Below are 13,288 nucleotides of genomic sequence, written 5' to 3'. Positions count from 1 at the left end.
TAATATACACTTATTGATACACAATAAATTATGTATGTTCAATAAGAGGGTGACACTACTTTATGGATGTTCACATATGGTCTTGAAACCAATTATCCCCAATAAACGAGGGATTGCTGTACAGTAATTTATAATAGTTTCAAACATGTAAATACTATATCAATACGTAGTATAAATGATTTACAGAAAATAATGTATCAGTAATAAATATGGTGTGTGTGTGTGTGTGTGTGTGTGTGTGTGTGTGTTTGTGTGTGTGTGTGTGTGTGTGTGTGTGTGTGTGTGTGTGTGTGTGTGTGTGTGTGTGTGTGCGTGCGTGTGCGTGTGCGTGCGTGCGTGCGTATGTGCGTGCGTGCGTGTGTGTGTGTGTGTGAGACATATGTATATGTAGCTAAACTATACATACTGTAAATGTGTTTTTAGAACTATTTCATGGTTATGAAAACTTTTTTACAACAAGGTACAAGTGTACATACTGTAAATAAGTTTTTATAACTATTTTATTAGTATAACACTTTTTTATAACAAGGTACAATACTGTAAATATGGTTTTAGAACTCTTATTTTTATAACAACTTTTTTTAAAATAAAAAGGTACAAGTGTACATACTGCAATTGTTTGGACACTCCCTGCCTTCTGCAGGCGTGTGGGCAACTTTCGTGCTATAATTCATCAATTTAGAAGGTTTCCTCCCACATCCCCCCAAAAAAACATGCTTGGTTGGCCGATTGAGGACTCCATATTGCCCCTAGGTATGAGTGCGAGTGCGGATGGTTGTTCGTCTCTGTGTGCCCTGCGATTGGCTGGCAACCAGTTCAGGGTGTCCCCCGCCTACTGCCCGATGACGGCTGGGATAGGCTCCAGCACGCCCGCGTGGGGACGAAGCGGTTCAGAAAATGGATGGATGGACGGATGGTTTCTCGCCCTCTGCTGGCTGTAAAGGGAAAAATATACACTTTTATTTCCATCCGTTCGTCCGTCCATCCATCATTCCATCATTCTATACCGCATATAGCCTGAAACGCAGTCGTACATATCAATAACAGTTTGAAAAATGTAAGTTAAAATAATGTATTGCAGTTGCTGTAAATTATATTTTTTTAATTAAGTTTTAATTTATGCTCAAATGGAGATTGTTAGTGTGTGTGTTTTTCTTCTAGCATTACAATTTGAAGATCTAAATTTACTAAGTACTTCAATAGCTCATCTTTCACAAAATAAATTCGAAACAAATTCCTAATCAGCTCTTCAGAGACAAAAAAGGAGAGGAGTTTACATGTTTAAACATTTGCTTGGTAAAAGCAGTGAATTAAATAATTAGGTAGTGAAGGAAACGTTTCGTTTTCTTGAACGAAAGGAAACTGTCGTTCAAAACCATTAAATGGCCCCAAAATGAGCGCGATCACAAAAACGTTCAGGGAGCAACAATGCGCTACATTTAGTTCACGTTCGTCCCAAATATGAACGGGGTTATGAACTTTCCTTCATTGAACGCGTTAAGGTACAACACTGCCCGTTAAATATTGGGTCATGGATCTCCACTCTCACACGAGATATGAGTAGAGATCATATCCCTGCAATATGATATGCATCATCATATTGTCACTGACAACATGCCCAGTTGTGCTTAAATCTCTGAAGACCCGCGCCATTGAACGCGTTAAGGGACAACACTGCCCGTTAAATATTGGGTCATGGATCTCCACTCTCACACGAGGCGTCGCGGTTGAGTCGAGCATGCATGTCTCAGGCCTCGATTATACGTATTTTGAGATCGTCCCGAGCGAAAATCGTAATCATGATTAAAATTCGATTAATCGAGCAGCCCTAGGCAGAGAGACAGATAAAGAAAGAGAGAAAGAGAGAAAGAGAGAAAGAGAGAAAGAGAGAGAGAGAGAGAGAGAGAGAGAGAGAGAGAGAGCGAGAGAGAGAGAGAGCGAGAGAGAGAGAGAGAGAGAGAGAGAGAGAGAGAGAGAGAGAGAGAGAGAGAGAGAGAGAGAGAGAGAGAGAGAGAGAGAGAGAGAGAGAGAGAGAGAGAGAGAGAGAGAGAGAGAGAGAGAGAGAGAGAGAGAGAGAGAGAGAGAGAGAGAGAGAGAGAGAGAGAGAGAGAGAGAGAGCAAGCAGTAGCCAGTCAGACACCAAGGAGCCTCAGGTTCCATGTTCAATGTTTGCATGACCGCTCCACACGCTGCTCTTCCCCAGTGGGCTTCTGCCTCCGTGGACCTCTCGCGAACATTTGGACTCAACACAGTGGAGCTTCTAGGGGATTTATTTTTTGTTTGTGAGCATCCACAGGGGAAATAACGTTACACTTGACCTGGACCCGGAATCTCATTTAGGAACACCGATGGATGAGCTCAGTCCATTTCAATGATGTCACCCCACCGTGACCTGCCACTGATGGCACTGTCACAAGAGGTTTGCATGGGGGTTTGCATGGGGCATTAAACACGTATCTCTCATGACATCTTCTCTGGATGCTGTTTTCTTTCGTTTGTAACATCCGAGTAGTTTTTGTTAAGGTAATTAACTTCATTTTGAAGTCTTTCTGTACTGGTTTGCTTAGCTTTCGGATCAGCAGCTGCAGCTTGACTGCTGCTCGCTCCTGTGTGCGTGCCTGCGCGCGTGCGCTCGTGTGTGTGTTTGCGCGCGCAACAGTGTGGGTTATTCAGAGTGCTGCTATGCAGACTGGCTGGAGCCACAGTCAGACAGTCACGGCGTCACTGTAGCTCGAGTATGTATGCGTGTTCACCCGGACTGCTTTCCCAGAGAGAAACAAAAAGAGCGGGCGCCACACACACACCGAGGAGAAACCTATCTCTCTTTCGGAGGGAACGACTTGTGCGGAATTGCATATGTTCCACAGCTTTGTGTACGAGTGTGGCTTGTTCAGGATGCTGCTATGCAGACAGAGTGGAGCCACACGAAACCTGCTGGTAAAGTTCAAGTAGCACATGACAGCGCAGCCGCTGTCAGCGCAGCGGTTCGTGTTGCTTTGGCAGGTTTACGTGATTTAAACAAATCACAGTATTGTTTTGATTTTATTGTTTTGTTTTTTTGCATTTATTTTATTTGGATTGGGTGATTGCTGGAAAAAAAATGAAGGACCCCCATCCACTTACAAATAACTGGATCAAATCCCCCTGCAAAGAACCGGTGATTATCCCCATGCAAGGCTCTCACAAGAAGTTCAAAAGAAAGTCTCGCGAGCCTAAGAAACTTTTGAGTGGCTTTGAACCTGACGGAATGAAAACATATATGGTGGAGCCATCGGAAGGGGACTTCCTGGAGGACCCACACCTAGACCCTTGTAATGTCAACAGGTTGGCTCCACTCCACAAACACCTCATGGTGTCACATGAGACCAGCGCCACAAGGGTCTTATCCAGAGTACCGGGTGTCATGGTAGTGCCGCCGCAGAGCGGCGCTCTCGACATGAGAATCGGGAGCACCGTGGCTTCTAAACTGCCTCAGTTATCCACCTCTCCCTTCGTCAGTCCAGAGATCATCCATTGGCCCATGGCCATATCTCAGCCTCTCTCAAACAGATTCAGATCAGGCCCCCGCTCTAACTTCCCCGTAACGACATCATCCAGCAACATTCGCAGCCTTTCGCCCAACCACCAGACCTTCTCCATGGACCCGTCAATGTCAGGTCAAACTACAACTCGGCCCATGTCTCAAACATCTCCGGGCTTCCAAGGCCATGAAAACCGAGGGCATCAGGCTCACTCTCCCAAGGTACAGTGAACATGTTGAATGTGTAGTGGCAGCACACTTGAGAAATTATGCGTTTTGACCAGATTGATAAACAGTATCTGACGGGAAACTTGCTCATCCCCTGCTGCTAGGAGTCTCAGAGGAAGCGACTCGGCAGCAACGATGAAACCGGACGTCTTCCAGAGGTCAAAGCCATCCAACAGACAAGGAGGCTCCTAGCTAATGCCCGTGAGAGAACCCGTGTCCACACCATCAGTGCTGCTTTTGAAGCCCTAAGGAAACAGGTGAAATTGACAGCATGCAATGGAAGCACACAAACATATTCTTTTAAAGAAATATTAATTGTGAAGGGATTTATAGTGAGATCATTTTTACATCTGTTAAACTGTATGTTCATCATGATGGGAACTGAGATAAACCAAGTTTTTTTTCCTGAACATTAAAATGAATGTCCATGACCCGGAAGCAACGGTTGGAAAGGAGCAGCCATTTAAAAACAGTTGAACTACATTCAAGTTGATATACGTACTTGATTGCTCAGTTATAGACAAGGTGGAGCATGTTTAATTTGTGTTGACTGTTTCATGACACAAAATTATCAGAATTTGGTGGCTTTGAGATATAATTAGCAGAATCAAAAAGCTTTGCGCATGCCCAGTTGTGCTTAAATCTCTGGCTTCTCTGGTTACACCTTGGGAAAGAGTCACAAGAAAAAGATGTGGCGCTTGCCATTTTCTGGGAAAAGTAATCACTTAAGGGGAGTGAATGGATGACCATTTTGCAGACGAAGGACAACAGACGAGAAAGTAAAAAAAAAAAAAAAAAAAAGACTGAGGACGGACAGAAGTCCCAATGATCATCGTCACACACACATCTGGGTGTGGTGAAATTTGTCCTCTGCATTTAACCCATCCCCATGTGATTTTGATCCATCCCCTGGGGGAGAGGGAAGCAGTGAGCAGCAGCGGTGCCGCGCTTGGGAATCATTTGGTGATCTAACGCCCCCAATTCCAACCCTTAATACTGAGTGCCAAGCAGGAAGGCAATGGGTTCCATTTTTATAGTCTTTGGTATGACCCAGCCGGGGTTTGAACCCACAACCTTCCAGTCTCAGGGCGGACACTCTACTACTAGGCCACTGAGCTGGTAGGTTTTCATTTATCCGACTCACTTATCAGTCCATCACTGACAGACACCCATTTAACTGACAGAAACACTCCCAGCCTGTCTGGTGTGTTCATTCACCTGGGATGCCAAATGGACTGTGGCGTGGCGCGCCTCGGTCAAGTTTGATCGCAGGTGTTCACTTGTTATCCCTCAAGTACTGCCAACGACGGGACCGTCAACAAGCATGTATATCATGAATTTGAAGTGCTTTTGAAATAGGACGATGACAGAAGGGTGCCCAGGTCGCCAACAAATGACGGACGGAGTGATAAAATTGGGTAAATACTAATTGAATACAGCATTGACGTACGTTGACCACACTGTGACACATTTTGCATGAGATGAGCCCGCCTCAACAGGCTGATTTCAAAAGAAATTGGTATAGAGAGGCAATGCACTGACCATGGAAGTACAGATCTGGATAAAGGTAATAAATCTTGCAAACATCAAATTAATTGCTAGCTTGTATTTTACAATGAGATCGGCGACATTCCATTTTTGACAGATTTGGTGGGGGCTTTTGATATTTGTGTGCTTTGTGTCATGTTGATCAGAAAGGTAATGTAGACAAGCTATTCTTCACTTTAGCAATATTGTTAGTCATAAATCACTTATTCCACTTCTCTGGTGACATTTAATTGCAGGTGCCTTGCTACTCCTACGGGCAGAAGCTATCCAAGTTGGCTATATTACGGATAGCATGCAACTACATCCTGTCCCTGGCTCAATTGGCCGAGCTGGACTACAGTCCTGACCATAGCAGTCAAAGCTTCTCTCAGTGTGTGGAGCAGTGCACTAGGACCTTGCAGGCTGAGGGTCGGAGCAAGAAGAGGAAGGTGAGACTTAATTTTCATAGTTTTTGGGAGTCTCACATCCCCAAAATTAAATGGTGTTCAGACTCACGTGATACAATTTAATAGGCACCGGCTCATGATGAGAGCATCATCGCTTATATTGCATATTATTTTGTTCAGACAAGTAGAAAGTAGAATTTGTAGGTGTTACCTGTTGCTGAGAGTTTCGACCGAGTCTCCGGTCTTCCTCTGCACTGTCTGAGGAAGACTGACGCGGAAGTCAGATTTGATTGAAGTTTGTCCTTAATGACTTGAGACATCAGGCCGTGAATCGTTTCGATATTGCACACGCACGCATGCACGCATGCACGCACGCACTTGTCTGAACAAACGAATTTGCAATATACTATTACGAAGACATGATGAATCTCATCGAAAGCATCATCTTTTAGTTACTGAATGTAATGCAAGTGGTCTGTTAATCAATGAAACAAATGGAATGAAGTTTACAACATTAAGTGACCAAAAACAAAAGGACAGGATGAACATAAAAAAAGGTTAGTCTGCCTTTACAGCCCTTACCGTGGACTCACAAAACAACAAAACCATAACTAAAAAAGGACAGCGGGCAGCGGTACACGTAAACAACTGTAAAGACTAAAACACGTGTCACTAAACAGTCTTTTACGCATGCCCGGTCATACTCTACGGAGCTTTCTTTCACCTCTGTGGATGGAAGTCGGGGGCCAGCGCTCGGCCGGGTGGCTGTCCGGGGACGGTGGATGGTCCTATTTTATGGAGCTCTCTTCCACCTCTGTGGCTGGAAGTTCAGTAGTTGTTGGCTCGTTGAACTCTTGTTTTGTTAAATGAAGAGCCGTTTACCAAACCCACGTCTTTCCTGGTACTTTGTTAACGCTTCAATATAGTTATATACTAGAACTCTGCAGCGCACGCGCGGCGTTGTTGACATAAAGAACGAGGAATTTGATCGATGGATTTAATGATTTGGAGTGACACTGATGGTTTGATCATATTGTTGTAATATGATAGTTGTTTGAAATATACTTTATATATCTTTATATGGGTCTGTGGAATAATTAGAAATACAACTTACAACGGGTCCGACGTCAGCATATGCGGCGCATACGCGGCGCATACGCGGCATTGTTGACATAAAGCAAGATCGATGGATTTAATGAATTGGAGTGACACAGATGGTTTGATAAATGTGTTATTTATGTAATACTTACTTGAATAACTCTGAATATTAAGTCAGGCCCATTCTCAGCTCCTCGTTTGTGTATATGTCACGTTAGCATACCGTATCGTTTAGCCTGTTGTTGCTGGTTCATGTCTGTTTTTGGTGTTGGATTTTGACAAATAAATATGCCCCCAAAGTGCGACTTATACTCCGGTGTGACTTATATATGTTTTTTTTTCACTTTATTGTGCATTTTATGGCTGGTGCGACTTATACTCGGGAGCGACTTACAGTCCGAAAATTACGGTATTATCAGAGAACTGTCACTTCTGTTTTCATGGAATGTAAGAGAAAAGCAGAAAACAACATTACATCACTTTTAAAGGTACTTTTTACTTAGCTGACAGTTTTTTGGTAGGAACACCGTTTACCACTACACGGTAGCTATTCACCACATAACGGTTTTACTCGTATTGACGCTTTTCCATAAAGTGAATAAGAAAATAGTCTTTTGGTTACCTCAAGGCTTTCTCACAGGCCCCTAGAGAGGTTTCCTGGAGAGGTAGGTCCCTTATTTTAAGTGGCTACAATGGAGCTTCTCTTGACCATTTTCAAACTCTATGGGCCCATGTGACCTATTCATTGATGCTTCACGAGGTAGGCTCTTTTGAGACTGAAATTATTGTCATAGACATCAAAGAGAAAACAAAATGGCAGCACAAAAAGCAAAAAAAAAAAATACATCATTGGCATAAAGGGCACTCCTATTTTCTCAAAAAGAGACATTTATATGGAAAAGAAACAAAATTAAAAAAATGTACATTTGAAGTTTACATAATTTTTTCTACATGCTCCTCTCAGTTGGTGCCGCCGTCACGCTCCCAAATGCTGCGGTTTCTGATTACAGATCAAGAGGAGTTTGTGAGAATTAACGTAGTCTTTTTGAAAATAAATCTTGCTGGTCCAACTGTAACAGTATTTGCTAAAGACCCCCTGCTACCTTTGAGATCAATGATACTACATCGGTCCAATTAAAAGTATCAAGTAATTTGTCAACAATGATCAGACATGATAAAATAATGTCATTATTTACTGTGTATTTACTGTGAAGTAGTTCCAGTACTTAAGGGTTAACTGTGAAATTATCAATCCTACATACGTGGCTAACCAGGTCTGTGGCGATAAGGTTTTTGACCAGTACAATAAGTGTACACCTGTGCCGTATTATTCGCTGTGTGTATATAGACGCCGTTCGCCGGTCAGCCCTCGCTGTTTCGTCTGCTTTGACACACGTAGTTTGCCTGATCCGCGGTGCAGTGGCAAAATTTCTTTCATGGGTTTCATTCGTTAAACCACTTCATCATGAGGGCATCTTAAGGTTTCCCGACTCGTCTCCTTATTCAATGCAATTCCATCATGACTTGCATACTTCGGTACTGACAGACCAGTTAAGTTTCCTTTTGTTTTCTTTCACTTTTGAACGCCTTAGTTTTGTTAATTCTTGTTCACGATCGCGTTGTGCTGCTCGTTGTGCACGTACCCACCATGGGCCCTTGTGTGCACGTCGTAGTTGCCATACATGGCTGCTTCCGACCAAGGTTTGCTCGAATTTATGATTTCTGCGTTTCAGGATCGTTCGTCGAATGATCGTTTGCATGTCGCATAACTTGAGTTTTCAGCGAATGAACTTTATTTCATTGAACAGTTACAACACTGCCTCCCTGCTAAATATGGTCTAACAGAGCTTCACCTGCCTCCCCTGACCGCACGTCCTTGGCCTGGACCGTGTTTGCCCCAACTTTCTGCATGTCCCTGACCACCAGCTTGCTTCGCCCCTGTCTACACCACAACGCACGACGCAAGCTTGTTGATCAGCTCGTCAATTGCCTCATCCACCTGCTGTGGTAGGGTTCCAGCCTCCCTTTTTCCCATTCTCTAAATAAAGATTCCATGTTGCACATGGTTGTCCTGACTTGTTCAAGACAGGCTGGCTGCCGCGCTTCCTGCCCTTGTCCGCAGTGACGCGCATTGCTCAGAGGCACATCCCACGCTATCAGCGTGTATTTAAACGTCGTTCTCCCGTCACTTAAAAACGCGTTAAGTCGCACCTCCGCGATTGGTGAAACACGAAGTGGTAAGGGATTTCTGTATAATTTTACTTTAAATATTTTGCACTTCATTTGTATTGTACATCCTTTATTTCCTACCTCAGTCTGACACCTATAGGAGATTGATTGTGTTTGCACGTTCTGGACCACAGTCATGTTTTTCTTTCAATTCATTAAAGGAAAAAAAAAATTAAAGCATTAGTGGGTGAAAACCAATGAGAAAATGCCAGTATGCCGGAGAGTAATCGCTCTCAGCAACCTTTTTTTTATTGTGGGGGGGCAAAGAACTATGAATTAGTTCATATATTTTCGATGATGAACTATGAACTAAACTAGTTCATTTTAAAAGTTGTGAACTGAACTTTGAACTAGTTCATGTAGAAAATGAACTTTTCCAACACTGACTTTAACTATACCGAGATTCCAGTCATACCTTTACTAAAATCAATTGATCAAAAAGGAACTAATGTAGCATCAAGCTTCATATTTTACTCCCCATGAAAACTGGCTGAGAGCTTTCCCCCTGCTAGCAGACTGTCTGTCTGTCTGTCCGTACATGCCAGTGTGTGCGCGCGAGCACGTGTGTGCGTTCTCAAAGTCCCAGACACCAGATGTTTAGAGTGGAAGGGAAATGGAGCTGGCGCCATGAAGGGCAGAGGGCAGTGAAAAGGCACGCGAACTGAAACCACACACACGTGCATACACACACACATGCACGCGCACACACACACTCACACACCCACACACACACTTGGCACATTCCCCAGCAGCCTTTCCAACACATTCCCCCACTCTGCCTCTCCAAGCCATCTGCTTCAGCATACTTTGAAAGAAGGAGAGGAAAAACACAGTCATCATCAGTTTGTCAGATAGCAGCAGCTGGTGGAAAGACAGCAAGAGAACACAGAGGAGGAAAATGAAGTGTGTGTGTGTGTGTGTGTGTGTGTGTGTGTGTGTGTGTGTGTGTGTGTGTGTGTGTGTGTGTGTGTGTGTGTGTGTGTGTGCGCGTGTGCGTGTGCGTGTGTGTTTGTGTGATGAGGAGTTGAGTGAGTGTCTGGCAAGAATTAAATGGGTTTTTTTTCTCAGAGACACTAAGTCTGCATACTCAGCTTGCAGGAAAAACAAATTTCTATTTCTTTTCAGTATGATGCCATCGTTGACTCGAGGAATTTGTACAGCTTGCAGTAGTATATACTGAAGATTGTGTATTGTTTCTATGTGAGTGTGTGTGTTTCTTTTCATCTCATAAAAAGCAGCAGGAACATCACAGGTCCCTTCAGGTCAATTATGTGCCTGCGTACCTTAGTTTGATGGCCACTTAACTGTTTTCTGTCCAAAAACCTTTTCTGCTCAACATCAAGCATGCTACGTGTAGCTTGATAAATCACAAGCATCTTGTTAACAACAGGAATAATTAAGCAGGAGGAATTTTCATGATATTTTTCTGTATGCAATGGAGTCAGAATTTTCTGGCTACCAGTCCAAGGGGTTCATCTTTTGCCCAAAAACGGTGTCAAAAAATAATACCGGACCAGAGACGTTTGCTAGAACACTAGAGGATGTGATGTTCATTTCAAGGTGGAAAAAGTGGTTTTAGGTCATTAAAACCATTATCGTCATCAGTAGCTACTTGCACTTTGTCAGTTTTATTTTTAACTTGTTAAAAATCCAGGCAAACATCTGACGACACTTGCGACCTTGAAGAAACCACACGAGCATACATTTGCTGCCTTCGAAAACACTTGCAATTGTTCGCCGCTCATTGGGATAGTGGCTTTAAAGTCTATAGGACAGTGGTCCCCTTAACGGTTTTCACAAATAACGTGATATTGACTGAGACCAACTCCAAATAATGAATTATCACAAATAATTGAACTCACCAAAAGGTTATAAATGCCTACTTTAACAGTGTCGATCAGAAACACCACAATCGATGTGGCCCAAAGTTTAAAGGCATTTTGATTCATTGCTTCAAAAGGACGGTGAACGACATGTTTGCAACCACTACCTGACATCAGCTCTATTGTTATTTGCTGTTGCTATCTATGATGTGCATGCAGGATTTAGTCTTTGAACTTTGTGAATGAAGTGGTGGATGCTAAGCCAAAGGCTGTAGCTATCGATCACAAGCACGCAAGAATCAGCTTTCAAGTACAAGCAGCGCGCACAAATGAAGGTGAAGAAGAGAAACTGCTCAAGTGATGATGATGCGCTGGTGTTAAAGACCGTTTACAAGAGTTCAGTGCTGTCTTGTTGGCTTGGTGCTTGTGTGTAGCAATGAGCGTGGCTTATTTGTTTCAAACGTTTTGACTCATTCAGTGGTGTTATCTCAACAGGCTGGAAGAATACCCGAGGATATTTGAAGAATTTTCCAAGAAACTAATGCAGACTGTAAGAGGCACAATTTTGTTGCTATGTGAAGACAGCCATCTACAGCATCAACAGGGCAGTTTAAATCTTGTATTAGGTGGTAACAAAGGCTTGAGATTAATATTTTGAAATCATTTTTTGTTGAAGTAACAAATGCTCTAAATGTAACAGATAAAATGACTACCGTGTTTTCAGCTATGTGAAATATTTTGCCGTCATTATTTGTATAACTTGCGCGTATGTTCTGGTAGCTAGTGATGAACATGCTGATAAACTTTTTTTTTTCTATGGAAATTTTATTTCCAACATTATTTTACATTACTGTACTTAAGAGAACAGTGTCAACATAAAATGTTTTGTATATATGAAAAAAAGATTGACAATGTTTACATTTAGGGATGGGAATTGAGAATCGGTTCTTGTTGAGAACCGGTTCCCACGTTACCAATTCCTTGGAATCATTTACTATTTTTTTCTCAATATTTTCCCTTAGCGATTCCAGCACAAATGACCTCCCTACGCACGTTACACACGCGCGTAGTGACATAAGCAGCCGGAAACAATGATGGCACCCATGAGGCAGAAGCACTCCAAAGTTTAGTTACATTTCGCAAAGAAAGACAAAAATAGAGTTCAAAGAGAGGAAATACCTCGAATATGCAAAATCATTTGCATATTGCATTTGAACATAAACTAACTAACACTGCTTTTCGTGCTATTTCTATAATTGTAAAATCAGTCGTGCAAATCACGTCTCGTGTTTTATTTTAGATGACGACAAGAGACGCCGTCTGACTACTTCAGACACCAGCAGTACTGTACCTCAAGCTTATTCGTTCACGGAGGCAGGGAGGAGCAAAAGTTTAAGGAAAGGACTGAAGAACGCCATTGTGCAGTGACAAAGCGTGTAGTTAAAGGCTTCACCAATTTGCAGCTGTAGAAGCCCCTGATTTTTAGTGGGTGATGATTTTCCATCGTTGTAGAATGTTTGCATTCTTTCCTCTTAATAGAATATTTACAAAGCAATATTTAAAACAAAATGATCATAATGGTTTGTGCCGATAAGAGAATCGATAAAGAATTGAATCGTTAAACTAAATCGAGAATTGAATTGGTATCGTAAAAATCGTATCAATTCCCATCCTTATTTACATCAAAATACACTTTTTACACGATTGTTCATTTTTACCTTTTTAATGCACTACTAAAAAAAAAATATCCTGGTTCCTGATGCAAATTCCAAAGTAAATGTAGATCTTTAAATCACAATCTATCCTCACAAGAAAAAGCAGTATTTTACAATATAAGAAAATAATAAATATGTGTATAATACAAATGTTTGTTTCCATGTAAATTATTGTCTACGGTATTAGTGTTCTTCCACCAAAATTGATTTTCAAACCTAATTGCAGGGGTGTCTAAACTATGGCCCAGGGGTCATTTGGAGCCTGCCATCTATTTTTCAATGGCCCGCGGCATATACTAAAATTGACATTTGACACCCACCTTCCTCATTTCTTCCCAAAAGAGGAAAGAGAATGAGAAAGGTGGGCGCAAAAAACTTAGATGTCACTACTATTCATAAAGCGGTTCACAGCTTTTAAAGGTATGCAAAGATAAAAATCAACTATTTAAAACTAAAACACAACTTCTTTTCAAAATACAAGTGAATAACGAAATCTCTGATATTCTATTGTGTCAAGGTCTGATTTTTGACCATTTTGGTGGTTCTCAGAAAGTATTCTCAGAACGTATGGTCCATGAGTGTGACATGATTACGTACATTACAAAACCAGGTCAAAATGACAGGCTTTAAAATTAAACCTTCCTGCAGAGAGCTCTGAATAAATAATGACATTTCAATCAGCCCTTTGTTGGCAAGAGATTGTTGAATGTTGTGGTCTACTCCATTGCATCATGTTTGAGC

The 13,288-nt window shown here is 42.1% G+C and overlaps 1 protein-coding gene across 3 annotated transcripts; it reads left to right on the top strand.

Moving 5' to 3' along the window:
- The first annotated feature begins 2,154 nt into the window (after nt 1-2,154).
- Nucleotides 2,155-12,691, top strand: atoh8 (atonal bHLH transcription factor 8). 3 transcript variants are annotated; one of them, XR_015065564.1, is made up of 5 exons: nt 2,155-3,742; nt 3,853-4,005; nt 5,533-5,724; nt 8,626-8,787; nt 11,328-12,691. XR_015065564.1 is itself a non-coding variant. In XM_085906421.1 (4 exons), exons 1-4 carry the CDS (start codon nt 3,101-3,103, stop codon nt 11,352-11,354), a joined length of 1,014 nt encoding a protein of 337 aa, XP_085762547.1. In that variant the 5' UTR covers nt 2,155-3,100; the 3' UTR covers nt 11,355-12,691. The 3 variants fall into 3 exon arrangements, 1 of the variants encoding a protein (XP_085762547.1); XM_085906421.1 differs by lacking the exon at nt 8,626-8,787; XR_015065565.1 differs by lacking the exons at nt 8,626-8,787; nt 11,328-12,691 and having other exon boundaries at nt 3,853-5,315; nt 5,394-5,682.
- Nucleotides 12,692-13,288: the final 597 nt, after the last annotated feature.

This window comes from Syngnathus leptorhynchus, chromosome 2, assembly GCF_054491065.1.
Source record: "Syngnathus leptorhynchus isolate UIUO chromosome 2, UIUO_Slep, whole genome shotgun sequence".
In the NCBI taxonomy this organism is placed as follows: Eukaryota; Metazoa; Chordata; class Actinopteri; order Syngnathiformes; family Syngnathidae; genus Syngnathus; species Syngnathus leptorhynchus.
Note: the sequence above shows the minus strand (reverse complement) of the source record. Positions and strands in the feature narration are given on the sequence as shown.

Bases quoted from the DNA above. Each gene is read 5' to 3' on its own strand.
- atoh8 (XM_085906421.1), top strand. From the start codon at position 3,101: ATGAAGGACCCCCATCCACTTACAAATAACTGGATCAAATCCCCCTGC. The intron at 4,006-5,532 runs GTGAAATTGACA...ATTTAATTGCAG, and splicing joins TTGAAGCCCTAAGGAAACAG to GTGCCTTGCTACTCCTACGG. The intron at 5,725-11,327 runs GTGAGACTTAAT...TTATCTCAACAG, and splicing joins GTCGGAGCAAGAAGAGGAAG to GCTGGAAGAATACCCGAGGA.